This window comes from Hirundo rustica, chromosome 3, assembly GCF_015227805.2.
Source record: "Hirundo rustica isolate bHirRus1 chromosome 3, bHirRus1.pri.v3, whole genome shotgun sequence".
Classification (NCBI taxonomy): domain Eukaryota; kingdom Metazoa; phylum Chordata; class Aves; order Passeriformes; family Hirundinidae; genus Hirundo; species Hirundo rustica.
Window position 1 is genome coordinate 9,044,486 of NC_053452.1, and position 22,155 is coordinate 9,066,640.

The window sequence follows — 22,155 nt, forward strand, 5'->3', positions numbered from 1 at the left end:
AATATTCAGTATTCAATATTCAATAATGCACAAAGGGGAACTCTATGAGTAAAGTTTTCACGTTCCTTCAATTACACCTTTCCTGGCTTTTGAAGGATCATTTTTAGAGATTTTCAAAGACTGCATAACCAGTGATGGAAGACTTTCACTTCCTGTCTGAAGTTAGAATGTGTTTCACGTGGCGTTATTTAGCTGATTTGCTTATTTCGATGAGTTTATTTTGGTGAGCTGTAGTGTTGGCATAGAGAAAAATGAACAGTTTTTTGGATCTTTATATCCAAAACCTGCTGCTTAATGGGACTTCTCCCTGGTTTTCTTTCCAGACCTTGTATTTGGCATCCATGCTGATCAAAGCCCTGTGGAATAACGCGCTGGCAGCTAAGGCTCAGCTGTCAAAACAAAGCTCCTTTGCATCTTTACTGAGTACCAACCTGCCCATGGGAAACAAAAAAGGTGTGTGGTTTTCCAGTAGATCTGGGAGTTAAATTTGGAATTTTCATAGCCTCCATGTGAGTTTGGACAAAAAAGCAGGTATAGAACTGTGTTCCTTTAAGTATTTTTTAAAAGAGTCATGCTGGTATATTTTTCCAGCAGAACTTGAGGCTGTAGATGAAAGCATGAGAAGTCTGTGAGTGCTTTTGGGAAGCTTTGTGTTTCAGGTCCATTCTGTTTGTATAGCTACAGTAGTCTGTATTTTTCTTTTTTCTTTTTAATTCAGAAAATGATCCATAGCTATTCTTGTTCTACTGCACATCTGTAACTTAATAGCTACACAAAATCTTAGCAAAGCTTCCTTCCTTTTTACCTATTTTTTTTAATTACGTGCTGTTTCTGATTTGGTGATTTTGTCTTTTACTGGACTGTGTATTTCCCCACAGTCATTACTAAAGGTGCTGCCCAGCCATTTTACTGTCGTTTCCCTTTCTCTTCATACTGCTGGTTTTTATGAATCATGGACAACTTTATGCTGACAAAACCATTTTGAGTCACTTATTTTTCCATCCTGCTTTTTCCCTTCAGAAGAAGAGGAGCTCAGAAGAGCAGCCCCTTCCCCTTGTAAGTATAGTTTTAGTTGTACACCACCATCGGGCTCATTTGATTCTACAGTGCTTTCAAATTTGGAACAGAATTAAATTTGAAATTCTGTTCTTAGGAGAAATCAAATGAAATGATATTTTGAGTGGAATCTCAAATTCAATCTAGGGGATTTGTATAACTATGGCAAGAAGAGACGTCAAAATACAAATGTTGTAAAATGCTCAGTGTTCTAAATGAAATTTTTAGTGTTTAGGTACACATCGTTTAAGTTACATCCCTGTTTGCTGGAAGAATGCTCAATATTTGAGGCAGATTTATGCAATGCTGTTACATTCCAGTAATTACCTGTCACACAGTAACTGGGAAATGTGGTTTTGAATTAGGGTCACCAGCAGCAAGCCCTCAAAGTAGCGACAACAGTGACACCCATCAGAGTGGAGGCAGCGACATTGAAATGGAGGAACAGCTGATTAACAGAACAAAACACGTCCAGCAGCGACTTTCGGACACCGAGGTGAGAGTGCGAGTCTGACTCTGGTTACTGAGTTGCCCGTTACTAGCTGTAAAAATGGTGTTTTATCTGTACTTGTTCAAAACCACCTCAGACAAATGTATTCCTGCATTTAAATTGCATTTCACTTAGGTTAATCTTTTAGTAATGGACAGCAAGATGCTGGTTTTGTGTCGCACTGGGGCTCCGTGCCCGTGCAAAGTCCGCACATGCACCGTTAGCGACAAGGTAATGCGAAAAATCAATTATTAAATCTGAATCTCGCTCGGAGCATTTTGTCAGCAGCGACCGGATTGAGAAAGAATGAATTGAAACTTGTAGATGTGACACATTTCCTCCTAAAGGAAGAAGGGTGGTTGAATGACGAGGGTGATATGAATTATGTATTTCCAGCGGTGCTTTATTTTCCCGCCAATCTTATTAAAAAAAGCCAAATCATTTCAGGAATCCATGCAAGGAAGCTCTGACGAGACAGCCAACAGCGGTGAGGACGGCAGCAGCGGGCCTGGGAGCAGCAGCGGCCACAGCGATGGATCCAGCAACGAGGCCAACTCCAGTCACGCCAGCCAGTCGGCCGGCAGCCCCGGCAGCGAGGTGCAGTCGGAGGACATCGCGGACATCGAGGCCCTCAAAGAGGAGGAGGACGAAGAGGAAGAAGACAGGAGTCACAATCCCCAGAAAAGCAGCAGGAGCACGGATCTACGAGGCAGAAAACTGGACTCGCAGACGGGCATGTGCCTGGGAGATGCCCAGGGGGCGGCGGAGAGGAGCGGGGCCGGCAACGGGGCGGGCAAGGAGCACGTTTTTAACGCCGACGCCGTGCCGCCCGTGGACAGTCGCATCCGCATGCTGGACGCCTGCGCCCACGCCGAGGACACAGAGCACGACATGGCCGGGGAAATGAGCGCCGCTCACATTTCACAGGGCTCTCAAGATTCTTGTATAACTCACACGGGGGACTTCCTTGGGGAAACTATTGGGAATGAATTATTTAACTGTCGACAGTTCATCGGGCCCCAGCACCACCACCACCATCACCACCACCACCATCACCACGATGGGTGAGTAGCTCGGCGCTTCTTCTGACTCCTTCCGTAAGAGGAATAAAAGCGGTAGCAAAATCCTCCGTTTGGGCAGAAGTTGATGTGTGGCCGTCTTGCTATACCTCAGGATAATTTTGTCTTCCAGAGATGATCGTTATCACAGACAGTTACAGAGAGCTGGTTTGTTAATGACTAATTAAAGGTTTCTCTTAAGTTTTGGTATTGAATAAATAAGACAGCGTTGAAGGAAATGTTAAAAATATTTTTGAAAGCGCTGCATTTAGTTAAAATTAAGAAGCCAAACCAATCATCATGCTAGTGAGACCTTCAGTTTACTTCTCCGTAATTATTTTTCCAGGTCACAGAAGGGTTGCTGTTCAAACAGATGATTCGTCCTGACTTTAGCTTTAGGGAGATGTCTGCTCACTTGTAGTCTGCTATAAACAACTTCCTCTTTGATATTGTCCATTCTGATATTCTTCTTTTACAGGCATATGGTTGATGATATGCTTAGTGCAGATGATGTCAGCTGCAGTAGTTCTCAAGTCAGTGCAAAATCAGAGAAAAACATGGCAGATTTTGATGGGGAAGAGTCTGGCTGTGAAGAGGAGCTTGTACAGATTAATTCCCATGCTGAGCTAACATCTCATCTTCAGCAGCACCTCCCGAACCTGGCCTCTATCTATCACGAACATCTGAGTCAAGGTAAGAGCAATAGAAGAAAAACTGAAAAATTTCGTTTGTCATGTTGAATTAATCACCTGTAATTAAAGTAATGGAATTACTTTAACCGTTTATTTGTATTTGTCTAAAGAAGCCACGATGACTGCTGACGCCTTAATGTTTCTCCAAGAGATTCATTTCTGTATCTGTGTTCATTTGTCAACACAGAAACATTCATTTGTGTTTAGCTGTGTTTATATTTTTAAATCCCCCACCTTCCCATTTCATCTGGAGCTTTGAATGCAAGTTAAGACAAATAAAGGCACAAAAGAACCTAGTAGGTGTTTTTTCTAATAGGTTATTCAAGTGTAAAGAAAGATGGTACTGAAATGCAAGGTTCTCTTTATTTTCCTCTCTGAAACCTTCTGCTGTTTTTGTGCTGGTGGGTGCACGTTACTGTGATTTTGTACATTTGACTTCATAAATTAACCTATAAATGAATTAACCATAATGGGCTCTAGAGAAGATAATTCTGGAAAAATGACTTAAAATACGACTTGATACTTTTGAGAGTTTGCTGTAAAGGGCATTTTATGCTGTTTCATCTTACACTGCCAAATCTTCTGGTTTACTTCAGGGTGCAATTTAAGATACTCCTAAAGCTCTTCTCAAGAATTATGTCATCTTTCCGTATGCTATTTTGGCAGCTTTATTTTCTCTTTTACCCTCTTTTTGAACGTAGTGGAGAACAGGGTTGGTGGAGGGTTCATGTTTTTCTTCACTTGCCTTCAAGAACCAAGTTTGCTCTCGTCCAGCAGACAGCAAACCCAGTGCTGTTTATATATTTCCCTGAAGTAATTGCATAAGAAGTTTTTACGGTAATAATTTTAGCCTGACATTGAGATTTTGGAATTTTTTTCTACACTGCGGAGTTGAACAAACTTCATAAATCTATAAATCAGCATATTTTTTTTCCAGTATTTTCCGTAGATATTACTTACGTAACCGAAGATTCAAATTACTGGTTGAGCGTGAGGCCTTCAGTGCAGTTTATTTTTGACACCCCTAGTTTTGCATGTGCAAATAATTACAGTGTTCTGTGTGCAGTCTGAATTTTCTACTTGACTTTGCCGTTCTATGAAAATAGTATTAAATCTTGGATCAATGAATGGTGCCAGCTGTGGGCACAGAGAGGGAAGAAAACGTCTATCAGTGTTTATGAAAACATGATGAGTTTCTAAAACCCTGCGCTTTGATGCTTTAGCACATGGAAAAATGGTGTTTGTTTTTGCTGGTTTTTAGTTGGATGGAGGGAATCGCAGTAGGAGGGGAATTTATTGAAATGTGCTCCTTCCCTGCGTTCCAGCCCTGGTGGTTATGGAGATAACTCCCTTTGGACCACAGAAAGGCTGAGGAAATCTTTTAATTAAAGTACGAATTCAATCACAAAGCAGTTGCATCTGCAGTTCTTCAGTGCTGGTTTTAATTGCACTCTGCCATTAGCCAAAAGCAGTGCAAATATTGGCCCCACTGCCCTGTTGGCTTCTGGTATGGTCTTTTAAGGACCCATATGTGAAAAAGGGCTGCAATTACAGCGTTGCAGCGCTTTGAAATGGCCAAGCTAACAAATAAAATGTGTTGTTGTTTGTGCACTTAGGGAATGATGTTCAGTTCAGATGATTCCTTCTGTTTATTCACTAATGGCCTTTATGTTTTGTGCAGGACCAGCAGTTCACAAGCATCAGTACAACAGCAACGCGGTGACGGACATTAATTTGGATAACGTTTGTAAGAAGGGAAACACCCTGCTCTGGGATCTGGTCCAGGATGAAGATGCTGTGAGTCGAATACCAGACAACACTATTTTTCAAAAGCAAATAAATACATAATATTCAATGACCTTTCTTTCTGCTTGCTGTAGATTCATCTCTCTGAAGGGTTAATAAATGAGGCAGAGAAGCTGCTCTGTTCGTTAGTGTGCTGGTTCACTGACAGACAGATTCGAATGAGATTTATTGAAGGCTGCTTAGAAAATTTAGCAAACAACAGGTAACTTCAATCATAAATTAATATGTTTTATAAGTATCTTATTTTTGCAACGTACCAGAAATCCAAGCTGGCTATAATAGTTATTTCATTTTACAGGAAGACAACTTAAACTAGGCAAAAGCATAAGAATAAATAGCTTCCAAAGTATTGTGGATGTTTCTGATGCTCCATTTCTTTTTGTCTTGGTGTCCTGAATTTCTCATTTTGTTGTATTTATGTGTTCTCTCTTGTGCCAGAGGTTATTGCCTTCCTGCCCTTGGTAAAATCAGGTCTGCACCTCAGTCATTCAAGGACAAGGTCAGGTGCCTTGGCCTAAGCATTTTATACTGAATGTTCAGATTTTACACAGAGGTGGCTGAGGAACAGACAAGTTCTGTTCCACCAAGTCTATTACGGGCTCTAATTTCTGTGAGGAAGGAACATCTTGACCTCAGATAACTTGTTTTAATACCAGCCAAAGCTGTAAGATGGTACTGGTGAAAGTGGAATTTGTTTTCATGATACTAATGACTGCTGGACATCACCTGCTGTGTTCTGGTGTTAGCTTATTGCTGAGAACTGCATTTGTGAGATGAGCTACAAGCTTGCTGAGAGATTCATCTCAGCTCTGTGTCCAAGGGCATGTAAAGAAATTGAACTAAGTGTTGTTCAGGTTCAGAAAACTTCTTGATGGACTTGATGGGAGATTTCACAAGCACAGGAAGGACGCAGGCCTGGTGGAGCACATCCAGAGAGGTTGATGAGAGGGCTGGAGCACCTCTCCTTTGAGGAAAGGCTGAGAGAATTGGGATTGTCCAGCATGGAAAAGAGAAGGCTTTGGTGTCACCTGATTGCAGCCTTCCAGTGTCTGAAGGGAGCTGCAATGGAACACGGAGAGAGACTATTCCCAAGGTCCTGGAGTGACAGGACTAAGGGGAATGGCTTCAAATGGAGAGGAGGTTTAAACTGGCTATTAGGGAAAAAAAAAATCTCTGTGAGGGTGGTGGGACCCTGGTGCAGGTTGCCCAGAAAAGTTATGGCTGTCCTATCCATGAAAGTGTGCAAGGCCAGGTTGGGTGGGGCTTGGAGCAGTCTGGGACAGTGGAAGGTGTCCCTGCCTATGACAGGGGCAGGAATGAGGTGACTTTTAAAGTCCTTTCCAACCCAGATCACTGTATGATTTATGATTTACAGTGCTTTCTTTAGTGCCCTCCTTTGGTTTGCTCACAGAACTTGAGCTTCTCAAAGGAATTTTGAAATCAGTTTCAGTTTTGTAAAAATCACGTGTTGTCATTGTTTCTTTCTCCCTCAGATCGGTAGTAGTTTCGCTTCGTCTCCTTCCCAAGCTGTTTGGAACATTTCAGCAGTTTGGGAGCAGCTATGATACACATTGGATAACAATGTAAGTAGGCCCCTGTCCCAGCAATGCTGGCATTTAGGAGGCTCTTTGGCATATAAAAACCTTTGAAAGTGGAAGATAATACAGAGTACAGTATTCCTTAGCAGAACAAACCATGTAACTGCCTGGTCTGACTGGCAGAACTTCTGGGAAAGATGACAGTGATTATCAGCAATTTTTCTTGGCCTTTTTGACATGACATTTAAATATATGCCCGGTTCCAAGTTACTTTCTCTGAATTAGGGCCTTTAGGAACAGTTTTCATAGGCTTAAAAGGGAGTGTTCTGTCAGTCCTGTACCTGAAAATAACATTAGGAAACCTTAAAGATTGTAAGGAAGAAGAGATTACAACTCCTGAATTCATGGTAGATGAAAAACCGAATGTTTACTTTGGGGTTATGTGTGTGCCATTTTCCTGTAACAGCTGTCTGCTTTCTGTGGCTTTTCTGATCTTTTTAAGCAAATCATAATACTTCCTGTCCTTTAAATTGCCACAGGTGGGCAGAAAAAGAACTAAATATGATGAAACTTTTCTTTGATAATTTGGTACACTACATCCAGGCGGTCAGGGAGGGGCGACACAAACACGCACTGTAAGTACACAGCTGACTTGGAGTGTTTGATATTTTATGGTTTTAACCATTTCTGCTTGCTTCTGTTGCTGCCGCCGTGTTTTTGTAAGTAAATACTTTCTGTAGGGGCATTTCCCGCTTAGGGAGACAAAAGTCTGTGAAGACATTTTAAAGAGCTCCTTCTTCTTAAAAAACCCCAACTCTCATGTCATTTTTTGCTAGACGTCATGTTGAATATTTGTGTGCAAATAAAACATGAAGATTTTTCTATTCAAGTTAATTTGAAGTGATTTCATATACTAGAACTATTCAAATGTTTTAGTTCTAAAATTTGTCCTTAGCCTTTGCATAATTTTTGTTTGGATAAATCCATCTGCACTTTCTAACCTGTGTGATCAAAATCAGATGTATATAAACAGAAATACAATTTCTAGCTCCCTGATCCCAGAGGAAGAGACTGTTCATGTTTTGACAGATGTCAAAGTCAATATGGGCACCCACATCTGAAAAATGTTGCTATTTATGTGTCCAATTTAACTTCTTGAAATCTGACTTCACCCTTTATATTAGATGCTGCTTTAGTGAGGAATTACTTAGGTAGGTGGGAGCCTTTAAATTCAGGTAAAATAAGAAATTGTTCTGCTCCTTTTATCATCAAGCTTTTACTGTATAAATAGAAATAAAGTCAATATTTTTATATAAGTTATGAAAGTATTTTTATAAAGAATAGTTATCATTTGGAATTGGAAATTTAGAGCAGAAATATTGGCATTTTCAACTAATGGGAGAAAATAAGGTAGATCCTCCAAGGTGACAAAATGATACACTTGAATTGGACTGTAAGACGAAAAACTCACCTCCTAGCCTCCTTCTCAATTCCCAACAAAAAAAGGACTTAATCTAGTGACAACTGTTGGGCCATTCTGCTCTTTGGGGTGGTTCTGCAACATCTTCAGCTGGGCTTTGGGCCATACACCGAACTAGAAGTTCAGAAAGAAACTTGTGTGAAACAGTTATTTATGCTTTTAAGAGGGACGTGGATGAGTAGGAAAGAAGTTACGGCAATAAACAACAAAACAAACTTCCATTTTTTTGTCCAAATTTTCATTTAGCTACAGCCACAGTGCAGAGGTTCAGGTTCGTCTTCAATTCCTGACGTGTGTGTTTTCAACTCTGGGATCTCCAGATCATTTCAGTGAGTATTTGAGGTTATCTTACCCCAGAGGAAGGCAAAAATACTTCTTAGCAATCCGTGTCCGCTTAATGTGTTATTTTAAACATAAATTTCAAAATAATCTCTGAATTTCAAAAGATGGAAGGTTTTCTGGCAAAAACACAGGACCAACATTGGAGTTCAAACTCTGTTGCAGTTCTGTGAGAACAAATTTTCATGTTCTCTGTGCTGCAGTTTTTCTAAATAATAGGAGTGTGGTAATTACTAAAGGAAGATAATACATGATGTACTTATGGGCTTTGGTTTGTGTCCATAATGTTCCCAGAGATCTTTTACTGGAGTACTATATTCCAAAAAGAAATAATCCTTTAGATTTTAATACCGTCAGAAATTAGTTTTCCATGTGAAGAAAGAAATGACGCTTTGTACAATCGATATTTGCGTGGTCTCGCTATCGAGAGTCAAATTGTCACGCCGTGCGTTTATATGGTGTGACCTGACAGAAATATTCTGATATTTGGTGTTACAAAGGAGTAGTTAAAAGTGCTTCCCTAATTGTAGGGTTGAGTTTAGAACAAGTGGACATCCTGTGGCACTGCTTGGTAGAAGATTCTGAATGTTACGATGATGCACTACACTGGTTCTTGAATCAAGTACGGAGTAAAGACCAGCATGCCATGGGTATGGAGACTTACAAACATCTTTTCTTGGAAAAGGTATGTACAGAGTTCACTGCAACCTTATCATTCCAGTAAGAGTGTTTCATTCCATATCAACGCTGTTGAATGGATTTAAAGTTGTTTCTATGGAAATCGTCTCTTTGGTAGTCCAGGAGGACCCCGCTTGTCGTGCAAAGGTTTTTCTCTGCTTGGAGAGAGGAGGGAAGTGGATTAGTGGGAATTCTTTCACACTATAATTACCTGAGTGCTTCTTTACAAATAGCCCATGTGTTCTATCTGCAGCTGTGTAGCACTTTATTTAAATTTGGAAAAAAAAACCCCAAAAAACTGCACAAAACTATAGATTGCATTATGCTCTACAGCTCAACCTGACTGAAAAATGGACTTTTCCTTTTGGGAGGGGCCTCGAAATCTCAGCAGTACAGCCACTGAAAAGACAAACATGCAGAGCTTTCTCCAAGGGATTCCATCCATCAATTTTGACAGATGGCATTAAAAATTGGATAGATTGTGCAATAATTAATGTGGTCTAGTTCTTTCCCAAGGTTACACAGGTTTTTGTCTAGTTTTGCACAGGTATAAGTTTTTTTGGATGGATGTCACATATGCTAACAAATTCTCTTGCTGTTGATAAGTTAAGCAGCTGATGCTAAAATTAAATAACTTTTTTTCCCCCCTCTGCATTGTTACAGTTCAAATCAGTGATGAACTGTTTAAACCTATTACAGTTGCTTTTTTTATTGTATCTAAAACTCAGGGTACGATCTTTTTCAAGAACAAATCTCTTTGATCTACTGCATTCGCATGTGATTAATAATAACAGTGATTAGTAACTATAGTGCTAGTGAAATAAATACCCTGTAATTGCTCTCTGTTCCATCAGTGACATTTTTTTACATTTTTTTAGATGCCACAGCTAAAACCTGAAACTATCAGTATGACTGGCCTAAACCTCTTCCAGCATTTGTGTAATTTGGCTCGGCTGGCTACGAGTGCTTATGATGGCGGCTCCAACTCCGAGGTGAGCCTGCGTTCTGTCTCTTGCTTTTCTTCTCTCTGCCACGTGTGGATTTTGTCTCTCAGGGCGAAGATAGGAAACCACCAAAAGGTGATACCTGTTGCCTGCATCTCTTTGTGCAGTTTATCATGTTTTATCATAACTGCGCTGTATCCACTCTTGTGTTTAAAAAATAGGTTTGTAACATTTACTTAACTAATGAAGAAGAGTCAAATGACATTCTGTTAGTCATACTTAACTCTGACTAGAAATCTGTTATAAAATGTGTCTCAATTTATGTATTACATGCTTTAGAAGTTTTTTTATCCAGAGCGATTGCCTCATAAATAAAATTATATTTAGAATATATTCTCCAAATGGATTTGAGGCAATTGCTTTTTCTTGCAGTGAACACTGATTATAGTTGTGGTTTTACGGCTTCATTTGAAAGTATTCCTGTTTGTCAAAAACGAAAATTCACTGTTTTGAATTTCAAACCAGTTCTCCTCATGTTTTAGACTTTGAAAATGTTTCTGAGAAATCGAGAGTTTTGCAGTAATTGGTGTGTGCAGTGATGACAGTGCAAGCAGTGGAGAAAATGAGATATTGTTAGTGATTGAGTCAAGAGGTAAAAAGAATGTCTCAGATCAGAAAAGCCTCACTCCTAGTTAAAATAATGAGGCAGTGTTTTGTTTCTGTTTCTTTTCCTTTGGTGGAACAGCTGTGTGGCATGGACCAGTTCTGGGGCATTGCTTTAAGGGCACAGTCTGGTGATGTCAGTCGAGCAGCCATCCAGTACATCAACTCTTACTACATCAACGGTATCGACTTGAATTTTCTTTGCTGTTTAAAGTGCTTTAAAGGATACCTAGCACTATCCTTTCATTATTCTTAGTATTAAAATGCGTTGTTCCAAAGCTGTGCCTTTAAATTGACTTGAACTGGTATTACAGGTAAAACTGGTCTGGAAAAAGAGCAGGAATTTATCAGCAAGTGTATGGAGAGTCTGATGATAGCTTCGAGTAACTTGGAGCAGGACTCTCATTCGAGTCTGACCATTATTGAAAGAGGGCTCTTAATGCTGAAAACACACCTGGAGGCTTTTAGGAGAAGGTAAAAAACTCTACTGATATATTTGGATGCAGAATTTATTTCTGTTCCTCTTACCATAATGATGAGTGTGTTAAGAGTGATTATCAATTTAAGGAATGGTTTCTTTGTGTAAAGACAGTAGGGAATAATTGTGAAAGGTCATAAAAAAAGTTTAAACAGTTACCAGAGTTGGCCCTTGTTCTTGTATAAATATGGGTGGATGTGTGGATGGGCTTGTGTTTTCCCATCCCTCACCAAGGAAACTTCTTAAAAGTTATTTGAAAAATAGCGAGGATGTCAATAACTTCCTCTTACTGAAAAAAACCCCCCTCAACTATCAACAGGTTTTGTCTTTCTCTCATTGCGGAGCAAACATTTGTAAATAGGCTTTGACAAAAACACTTTTTCCATGCTTTCCCCTGCTTCCTAAGGTTTGCATATCACCTGAGACAGTGGCAGATTGAGGGCACTGGCATCAGCAGTCACTTGAAAGCCCTGAGTGACAAGCAGTCGCTACCTCTAAGGATTGTCTGTCAGCCAGCTGGACTTCCTGACAAGGTGAGTGGAAATCCCTTTTCCAGGCACGCCCTACCCTGTTAAATGCCCGTAATTCCGTGGCTGTCTTGGGAAAATAAACCACCTGTTCTCTTTCAGATGACCATAGAAATGTACCCTAGTGATCAGGTGGCTGATCTCCGAGCAGAAGTCACCCACTGGTATGAAAATTTGCAGAAGGAGCAGATAAATCAGCAAGCGCAGCTTCAGGAGTTTGGCCAAAGCAGTCGCAAAGGGGATTTCCCTGGTGAGCTCTTCCTACCTGGACATTTTGCCTTTACAACTTAAATGGTTATGGGTTTTTTTTCCCCTAGATAGCCCAGCTAAGCAAGCATTTTGATTTATTAGCTTTAGCTTTAGTTCTAATTAGTATCACCCTCGCTTCTAATTAATAGCGTTGTTTCTTAAGTGCTAGCATTTCATTGAAATAACAAAGAAAATATAAATCCTGTAAATCCTTAAATCTGTCCAAATTCCATATTCCAGTAGATTTTCCCCCACGTTATTTTTCTTTTTGTTGTTTGAATTATGTTATTTTATTAAAACTGAAGATTCTGTTGCACACGACTTGATAAAATTCTACATTTCTGTGTATCTTACTCTGTATTTCACCTGATTCATACACTTCTGGCTCTGCCATTGATTCAGTTTGAAGCCACAATTCAAATTCGTAATATATGCTCTGTATACATGTATTCCAGTCAGATCTTTCTTACTCCTGCAATTGCTTTTTAATTTATGGTCATCTTGTAGCAGAAATGATTCTTCATCCTGCTTTGAGGCTCCTAATTTGGAATGTCACCTTGCTTTGTGTAGTGAATATGCATCCTGTTGTTGCTCCCTCTTAGGGTGTTTGTGAGTGAATGAAAATTCCTGCTCTATCCTTCAGGAGGTTGTTTTCTAAATCCTCCTGATGTTATATATTTCAGCATTCTTATCAGTTATTGCTGTTCAAAATGCTTTCTGAATTATCTGTTTTCTCAGTTTTTCTTTCTCGTTATAAGCATGAGTTAGCATGTAATAAGTAATTACCTGAATAAATTCTGTCCATGAACAGCTCTTTCCAACACCACTATTAGTATATGTTTAAACATGATTCAGACTTGCTTTTCACAGTTTAACAACTTCTAAACAACATCTTTTAATGTTGGTAATTAGAAGTTGGTAATGTTGGTAATTGTGTCTTAAAAAAGACACAATGTAAGTAAACCGGACTGAATTTTGGACCCATTAATTGCTTTCTCTGTAAAATCCTTTTTCAGCCACTCATCAGAAGCAGTTGTAGTAAAGAAACTGTCTTGTTTTCCACCACGTAGCAGAAAATATTTTTCTTGTAACTGGCATTTTAGAAATAAGTGGTCGTGCTGGGCAAAGGGTGCTTGTAAGAAGAGAGGCTTGGTTGTCTGCACCAAATGGAATTTAATTCTTAATCTTTTAATTGTTCGGGTTTCTTCTTCAGTGTTGAGTTCTTTGCAGGCTGTTGTCAGTTTTTCCCTTCTGAAGTGGGTGTGACTTCTTTGGTTCCAACTTATATTTAAGTAAGATTAATCATTGCTTCTTTGACTTGACCACAGGTGTGTGGTACCAGGGGGATTTTGTTGATCGCAATTGTTTTCCATTTTCCTTCTGTGGGAGAGTGTCATTTACTACAAAATATGGAGGGCGTGTTTAAATTTGTATTATAAACACTTCTCACTACAAAGTTGGGTGACCTGCTATTGAAAAGGTTATTTGTGAATACAAGCAAGTGAATTTAGATGATTGGAGTAACCCCTTAAATGATATCAAGTTTCTGCCTCTGCTGAGGGGTGTGCTATGAAAACCATGAAACTGGAGCTACGATTCCAGAATTTTGCTGAAGCAGGCTTTTATCCTAGGTGGCCTCATGGGACCTGTGAGAATGATTTCATCTGGGCACGAACTGACAACTGACTACGACGAGAAAACGCTGCACGAGTTGGGCTTTAAGGATATGCAGGTACTGGCAGCAGGAGAGCAGTCAGCAGTGGCCAGGACTTTGCTTTTGTGTTCTGCAGCTCATTTGGTTGCTGGACGTGGGGCTGGGTGTGATCAAAACGTGGGCTGATAGCAGCTCAGGTCTGCAGCTACACCACGAGTGCCTTAAGTGGGAGCAAATCCAAACTTCGTTTGTGGCAGTTGCTGAAAATGCTGCCAAGTGAAGATTGGACCACAAAACAAAAATTTGTCTTTAATTCCTGAAATCCTGATCCTTGTGAAAACATTCCATGGCTCATCCTAAAGCTGTCTCTGTGTGCTGCAGATGGTGTTTGTATCCCTGGGCGCCCCCAGGAGAGAACGGAAAGGTGAAGGTGTCCAGCTCCCAGCTTCCTGCCTACCTCCTCCTCAGAAGGACAACATTCCAATGCTTTTACTCCTGCAAGAACCTCATCTTACCACCCTGTTTGATTTGTTAGAGATGCTGGCCTCTTTTAAGCCTCCTTCTGGAGAAGTGGCTATGGAGGATAGTGAGGTAATTTAGAGTAATTTTATTAGAACAATTACATTTAAGTCTTATTTAATTAGATCTGGTTTTCCTGTGAAGCCTATTTCTTGTCTACTCTGTTCAGTTGCTAGAGATGTTCATTGCCTGCTTATTCACATGTAAAATCTTCATAATTTTCCTTTCATCTTAGCAGTATTGTTCTGATACATTTTAATGTTCTAAATGTTGTAGAAACTCTAAAAACAATTCTTAAGGAGCAATATTGATTATTTAAATAGACGTGGTGACTCGTCATGGGAATTGGCTTGAAGAAAGGTTTGTAAAGTTTTGTTGCAAGAACCCAAGCTTTGTCTTGTATGCCATCATTAGCTTGAGGGAAATTAAATCATATCTAGTAGATTTGAACCTGTAATTTCTTTATAAGTTTTATCTGCATTTAAATATTTCAAAATAACGTGATATGATTTAAAGATCATGTGACTTAGTTTCTTGCAAGCTGAGACTTCAACTATCATGCCCTAAGTATGGATTGAGTTATTAGATAGGAAACAGCTTCTTAATTACAAATGAATCCATTTTGGGGCTTTGAAATGTCATTTTCTCAAAGAAGTTCACAGTAAGAATGGTTGTGGTTTGGTTTGTCAGAGTGCAAGGTGTGAAGAGCTCCATCTCCACGCAGAAAACTTATCCAGACGTGTCTGGGAACTGCTAATGCTCCTACCAACGTGCCCTAATATGCTGCAGGCATTCCAGAATATTTCTGATGAGCAGGTGAACCAAGTTTTACATGTTTGTCTTTATTATACTTGAACTTTTTAACATTCATTGTTTCAGTTGAATTTTCCCCAGTAGGAATGTTACATAGTAAATATGTTAACTGTGCTGAGACAAGAGTAAACCTAATAAATGTAAAACTAAACAGAGATGTCAGCTTAGCTCCCAAAGTTTGGGTTTATCATTTATTTTCAAATTTTTTTTAATAAATTAATTGACTAGTCAGTACTAATGAGTCTGACTTGGATTGAAAGAGCAGTTTCTACAGCTGCAGCCTGGCTTTAACACCATGGTTGTTGTGATAGTGATACTTTTGTACTCTCTTCCCTCAGTTCACAGCATGGCTTGCTTGGAAACACAGTTGATTTCGTGTCCTACAGATGAAAATATTATTCAACTTTAAAAGTGGTTGAAATTACATCCTAAGAGATTTTAGATATTACAGCTTTTTATGCACACATGCATCCAAATTTTGGTGGCAGTTACAGTGTGACATTTGCTTTCCTCTAATTTAAAATTGTGTGTGTTTTAGCATATAATAATGTTGCCTTTTCCTTATTCAGATTGTTAATCATGTAGAAATAGGCTTGAAATTGTCTATTTTCAGAGAACAGATGAAATTAAACCCCAAATAATTTGTGCCACTTGAAAAATCCTCTCCCTAAATTTTTAGCTAGATGAGCATTACACATAATTGTATCAGTTGTTTTCTGTAATTTTTTTTTTTTTCATCTTTTAAGGGTAATGATGGCTTTAGCTGGAAGGACCTTCTGCGAATAAAAAGTGCCCATAAACTTTTGTATGCCCTGGAAATTATTGAAGCTTTGGGAAAGCCCAACAGGAGGATAAGACGTGAATCTACGGTAATTCTCTTGCACTGAATATCTGTGTTTCTCTGAACCAAAGCACATAATTGATGAATTATTTTATAACATTACAATTCTTGAACTGGCTTTACAGTTGGTCTTGTTTATCTGTAGGGGAGTTACAGTGATCTTTACCCTGACTCAGATGATTCAAGTGAAGATCAAATAGAAAACAGTAAAAACACGTGGAGCTGCAAGGTTTGTTTTTCCTACAGTATTCCTTGATATCTAAGACAGTTTTTCAAGAGAGATATAACTTAGCAATCCATGTATCTATCTGAAAATATTTTATCTCAAATTTAGGATAACATCTGGAAGTTTTTCTGTGTTAATCAGGCTTGTAAATTTGTCATAGCCATGTGCAATTATTTCATTTGTTTTCGTAAAATATCCAGCTGAACAGTTTGTCAGTTTTTTATTAATTTATAAAGCTTAGGTTGGTATCTAACTGATCTTAATGGTATTTCTATTTTATCTGCTTTTTCTCACATTGGTTCCATAATATTCATACAGTTTGTTGCTGCTGGAGGGCTCCAACAGTTACTGGAAATTTTCAATTCTGGAATCCTAGAGCCTAAGGAACAGGAATCATGGACTGTGGTAGGTGTTGATTCACCTTTTCTCTCCAGAAGAACATTCCTGTTACTTGTGAAGCCTTTTAATACTTGGAGCCTTTGTTGCAGTTATCTTTCTGTTGTGAATAGATTCATTCTCTGATTGAAACCACCAGAATCTACGTAGTAGCATCCTTTTTTAATATTTTATATTCCTGGAAAAGTTTATTCCAAAAAAGAAAGTACATATATAGTTCTGCTTTTTTATGTTTTAAAGCCACCCTTCTTGTTTTTCTGTGGATTTTGGGGAGGCCTGTCCATTCTTAAAATTGTAGAACTTAAAATTGTAGCTCATGGAACCTCAGAGGGAGAAAATCCCCTGGGTTCCTTCCTCAGGAATGATTGCAACTGCATTGATATTACTGTAACAGATCATACTTCTTTAAAGAAGTCAAAAGTAGCCAAACAAGAATGGAATATTTATTTTTGCTCTTTTTTTCTGCTTATTTTAGAGAAGGTTGTTATTTGGAAAATTATTTATTATGATCTGTATTAAAAGCAGTAATCTGTTAATTATCTTTCCCTTGTTTAAGAGGCCAAGAAATGCCATTTTCCCTTGCTGTCAGTGAGACAATTATCACAGTGGCTGTGGCGTTAATAAAGACAATTTTCAATAATGAACATGTTATATAACAATGACTAATAATCATCTTTTTTCATTATTATTCGATCATTAGTTTGAGCTAAACTCAATCTACTTCTAGATTTTTATCCTTTCTACCTTGCTGAGGTTTTCAGTTGCAAATTCCATAGCAGGCATTGAATTCTGTGTAAGAGAAATCCGTGAAAATTGAAGATTTCTCTTCCTTGCCCTTCCTAGTGGCAGCTGGACTGTCTTGCTTGCTTGCTGAAGCTGATCTGCCAGTTTGCAGTGGATCCCTCTGATCTGGATTTGGCTTATCACGATGTCTTTGCCTGGTCTGGGGTAGCAGAGAGCCACAGGAAAAGGACGTGGCCGGGCAAATCCAGGAAGACGACGAGTGACCACGTGAAGGGCCTTCATATCCCTCGGCTGACAGAGGTAGGAGACACACAGAGGTTCTGGGAGCTTTAGAAAGTGACTCCTTTTCTAAAAGAGTAAATGTGAAGTCCTTCTTTTAGTAATAACAAAATCACGTAGTGGAAAAGTTAGTAGTGCTAATTGGTATCAGTAATGTAATTGTTCCCTAGAATAGTATTTGAATAGCTTTAAACGTGGCAACCGAAAGGTGTTTTGGTGATTGGTGTACACATTAATTGGGAATTGAGAATTCCAGTGCTTTGTTCCTGTTTCTCAGCTTTTGTTCCCTGAATTGATCAGTCCTTTTTTACGGTAGCATATTATTATTAACCTATGGTTCTAACGTGAGCTGCCCTTGTCCTTGCTCAATCCATTTTGGATTCCTTTCGTAAACACTAAAATAACTTGATCAGGGATATTTGAGTGTGAACTTACCTGCAGCTGTAGACCTTCCTGCCAGATTCCTGCATGTTGATTTCCTAAAGCAGGCCAAGCACTTGGAATATTTTGGCATCAGGGAAACATTCACTGTAAATCGACTTTCTTGGGCCCAGGACCAGCTGTGACTGCCAAAAAAGGCAGGTCTGAACTCTGAGCTGGAGCCAAACTTCCCCTTTGTTATACCTGGAAAGGCCTTAACTATTCTATAAATATCAGCCATTTTTGACAAAACAAATCCCTAAATCACCAGGGCTACAGGGAACTTACCAAATGTATTACCTTTTTTAACATGTAAATGCTGCTGTCGCTTTCTCTAACTGATTTTAAATTTTTAGTTGTCGATTGATTAATATTTTTGATTGCCGTGGATTTGATATTTAAATATTTTAAGATTTTCTTCAGATTTGGATTTTAAAATTCTGTGTGGTCTGTCAGGTTTGCTAAAGTTGAATATTTTAAGAGCTTGTTTAATCAGTAAAATATGTTGATCACAGAGACAGGCAAAATTAAGTGTCCAACCTCATTCTCAGCCCTGTCTACTCCAACCTGAAGTTTTTAAGAGGCTGTGAATAGTTAACGTTTAAAAACAATACCGTGTTTTTACTAAAGGGATTGAATAAATGGTTGATTTTCCTATTCAGTTGAATTGTCTTCCTTAAAGAATGAAATTTTAGCATCTAGACCTAGTCAGTGAAACGTGGGATTTTAGCTGTACTTTAATAAAACCGGTAACTTGTTAACTGTGAAGATGCTGTGATTTGCCTTTGGCGCTTCCTCCTCTGCACAGGTGGGTTTATTTAGATTCACACAGTGTGTATAATTGAAAAACAGATCAAAAAGCTTGTTGTTATATTAACTTGTTTTTTTGTTTTTTTTTTTTTTTCTTTCGACTTCAATTTTTAAAGGTGTTTCTTGTACTTGTCCAGGGAACCAGTTTGATTCAGCGACTTATGTCAGTTGCTTATACATATGACAACTTGGCACCTAGGTACAATATCTTTTTATTTTTGTGATAAAGCTGATCGAGTGTTGCTCATTTCCATCGCTGCTTTTAGTTCACGACTCCAGGGCTCTTCCAGCTGTGCTCCCCATTGACAGCCACACCAGAAACTGAACTCCAGAGGCTGTAGACTTGCTTTTCTTAGTCGCCTCCTGCGGTGGCAGAGAGGAGAGGGGTGAGAACTCCGTGCTCAGGGTCTAAGGCGTGGATGGATTAATTGTATAAGGCATAAATTCTCATGCCAAAATCCCTTCTTCATTTTCTCCGGAGCATTCTCAATTTCGAGGCAGCGGAAAGGAGAAATTAAAATAAATTCACTTTCGTGTTGCTTTGTCATCTGCCAGTTTTGAGTTCTTTTTTCCACCCTGCTGATACTGAAGGCAGAATCTGACCTATTGGAGATTTGGGTCCTGTTGCCTTTTTGTCCTGAGAAAAGCAATTCTGTGTAAGGCTGCGTTGTGGCAGTCAGATTGATGCTGGGGACGTCAGGTTTTTGCTACATTGCTGCTGTGGAATTGATTCCACGCGGTGGATAGTTATTTTACCTTATTTTTAAAAGATTGTTAAGGACGTTAAGAACATTTCCAGCCTGCAAGTGTGCTTAACTTTGACCTCTAGTTGAGTTGCAGGAATAATTTTTAAGTATATATGCTATATTTTTTGGCTCCATAACTTTTTACTGTAATTAATAAAAATGGAAGCAAATAAATATAAACATTTGAAGTTTGCAAATGTTTATGCAGAGTGTGATTTCTTTATGAAGAAAACTAGATTTCTCCTGTATGGGTCAGTTCTTAGCTCTGAGATCTCTATTTTGGATAAAATAGAGGGATTATGGGCACTTCTTGACTTTTAATCTTGTAGTCAGTGAAGCTTTATGGGGGTGACTTGAAGGTTTGCATAATTTTTTTATTGTTGCTAATTTTGAATACTGCAGTCCTTTTAAGATGAATGATTTTCCAAGTGGTTACTTAAGAGCAACTGTGTTGTGCCTTGTGTGTACTTGTATTTCTGAGTGATAATCTGTTACGTTCTGTGATAAAATTCAAATGATTTTCTCTTCTTCCCATCAGGGTGTTGAAGGCTCAGTCTGATCACAGGTCAAGGCATGAAGGTCAGTGCTGCGAAACAGCTGTGTCAGGAATTAATAATATGGACAGCAAATGGATGATAAGTTACGATTTTGATTTAGTCTGCCGTTAGAATGCTGGAAAATCGTTTCATTCCAAGGAAATACCCATGGGCTCTGGGTGAAATCCAGCCCGGGTTTTCCCCTGAGCTAACCTCAGGCCTTGAATCCAGTCCGGGTTTTGTCCCCAGTCTGGATTCAGGGTGAAATCAGGTCGCGGTTATTCCCGATCCGGTTTCCGGGGGAAATCCAGTCCGGGTTCCCCTGCATCGAGATTTCCTGGGAACATCCATCCAGGTTTTCCCTGAGCCACTTCCTGGAGAAATCTGGTCAGGTTTCCTTCAGTCCTAATTCCTGGAGAAATCTGGTCAGGTTTTCCTTCAGTCCTAATTCCAGGAGAAATCTGGTCAGGTTTTCCCTCAGTCCTAATTCCAGGTGAAATCTGGTCAGGTTTTCCTTCAGTCCTAATTCCAGGATAAATCTGGTCAGGTTTTCCCTCAGTCCTAATTCCAGGTGAAATCTGGTCAGGTTTTCCCTCAGTCCTAATTCCAGGTGAAATCTGGTCAGGTTTTCCCTCAGTCCTAATTCCAGGTGAAATCTGGTCAGGTTTCCTTCAGTCCTAATTCCAGGAGAAATCTGGTCAGGTTTTCCCTCAGTCCTAATTCCTGGAGAAATCTGGTCAGGTTTTCCCTCAGTCCTAATTCCAGGTGAAATCTGGTCAGGTTTTCCCTCAGTCCTAATTCCAGGTGAAATCTGGTCAGGTTTTCCTTCAGTCCTAATTCCTGGAGAAATCTGGTCAGGTTTTCCCTCAGTCCTAATTCCTGGAGAAATCTGGTCAGGTTTTCCCTCAGTCCTAATTCCAGGTGAAATCTGGTCAGGTTTTCCCTCAGTCCTAATTCCAGGTGAAATCTGGTCAGGTTTTCCTTCAGTCCTAATTCCTGGAGAAATCTGGTCAGGTTTTCCTTCAGTCCTAATTCCTGGAGAAATCTGGTCAGGTTTTCCTTCAGTCGTAATTCCTGGAGAAATCTGGTCAGGTTTTCCCTCAGTCCTAATTCCAGGTGAAATCTGGTCAGGTTTTCCTTCAGTCCTAATTTCAGGTGAAATCTGGTCAGGTTTTCCTTCAGTCCTAATTCCAGGTGAAATCTGGTCAGGTTTCCTTCAGTCCTAATTCCTGGAGAAATCTGGTCAGGTTTTCCTTCAGTCCTAATTCCTGGAGAAATCTGGTCAGGTTTTCCTTCAGTCCTAATTCCAGGTGAAATCTGGTCAGGTTTTCCCTCAGTCCTAATTCCAGGTGAAATCTGGTCAGGTTTTCCCTCAGTCCTAATTCCAGGTGAAATCTGGTCAGATTTTCCCTCAGTCCTAATTCCAGGTGAAATCTGGTCAGGTTTTCCTTCAGTCCTAATTCCAGGTGAAATCTGGTCAGGTTTTCCCTCAGTCCTAATTCCAGGTGAAATCTGGTTTTCCCTCAGTCCTAATTCCAGGTGAAATCTGGTCAGGTTTCCCTCAGTCCTAATTCCAGGTGAAATCTGGTCAGGTTTCCCCTCAGTCCTAATTCCAGGTGAAATCTGGTCAGGTTTTCCTTCAGTCCTAATTCCAGTTGAAATCTGGTCAGGTTTTCCTTCACTTCTAATTCCAGGCGAAATCCAGTCAGGCTTTCTTTCAGGCCTAATTCCAGGTGAAATCCGGTCCAGTTTTTCTTTAACCCCGATTCCAGATGAAATCCGGTCCGGTTTTCCTTCAGTCCTAATTCCAGCTGAAATCCAGTCTGGGTTTTCTCCTGATCAGGTTTCCCAGAGAATTCCTGTCTGGGTTTTTCCTGTTCCTGTTTCTGGCTGAAATCTCATCCAGATTTTCCTGATCCAATTCCCAGGCTAAATCCCATCTGTATTTTCCCCCCGTTCCTGCTCCCACCCCTGATTCCCAAACTTTATCTAAAGTCTAGGAAGAGGGAAAATTCGGTTCAGTTTTATTTGGGGAGTGAAGCTGGGGTAGGGGTTGGAAGCATCTTCTGCTCAGTGAGTGTTTCCATGGACAGCAGCTGCTTCCCTCTTGCCGAAATATTTCTTATTGTGCTCGTGGCAGAAATTCTGTGTGAGAATTTTCAGCTCAAGTTGC

General features: G+C 39.6%; 1 protein-coding gene across 8 annotated transcripts in view; it reads left to right on the forward strand.

The window, feature by feature from the left end:
- USP34 (ubiquitin specific peptidase 34) overlaps positions 1-22,155 on the forward strand; it is a 111,866-nt gene that overhangs the window by 49,654 nt on the left and 40,057 nt on the right. For 7 of the 8 annotated variants that reach the window (XM_040060245.1, XM_040060251.1, XM_040060248.1 and 4 more), the window contains exons 12-36: positions 324-453; positions 1,021-1,056; positions 1,422-1,552; positions 1,994-2,610; positions 3,083-3,297; positions 4,978-5,093; positions 5,177-5,304; positions 6,596-6,685; positions 7,180-7,275; positions 8,367-8,449; positions 8,990-9,144; positions 10,016-10,129; positions 10,827-10,926; positions 11,059-11,218; positions 11,629-11,755; positions 11,852-11,999; positions 13,630-13,730; positions 14,034-14,243; positions 14,862-14,987; positions 15,731-15,853; positions 15,971-16,054; positions 16,370-16,456; positions 17,291-17,491; positions 18,817-18,899; positions 19,985-20,025. In XM_040060245.1, coding sequence (XP_039916179.1) covers positions 324-453; positions 1,021-1,056; positions 1,422-1,552; positions 1,994-2,610; positions 3,083-3,297; positions 4,978-5,093; positions 5,177-5,304; positions 6,596-6,685; positions 7,180-7,275; positions 8,367-8,449; positions 8,990-9,144; positions 10,016-10,129; positions 10,827-10,926; positions 11,059-11,218; positions 11,629-11,755; positions 11,852-11,999; positions 13,630-13,730; positions 14,034-14,243; positions 14,862-14,987; positions 15,731-15,853; positions 15,971-16,054; positions 16,370-16,456; positions 17,291-17,491; positions 18,817-18,899; positions 19,985-20,025 — 3,502 coding nt within the window. The remainder of the gene's footprint in view (positions 1-323; positions 454-1,020; positions 1,057-1,421; positions 1,553-1,993; positions 2,611-3,082; positions 3,298-4,977; positions 5,094-5,176; positions 5,305-6,595; positions 6,686-7,179; positions 7,276-8,366; positions 8,450-8,989; positions 9,145-10,015; positions 10,130-10,826; positions 10,927-11,058; positions 11,219-11,628; positions 11,756-11,851; positions 12,000-13,629; positions 13,731-14,033; positions 14,244-14,861; positions 14,988-15,730; positions 15,854-15,970; positions 16,055-16,369; positions 16,457-17,290; positions 17,492-18,816; positions 18,900-19,984; positions 20,026-22,155) is intronic. The other variant, XM_040060247.1, reaches the window with a different exon arrangement.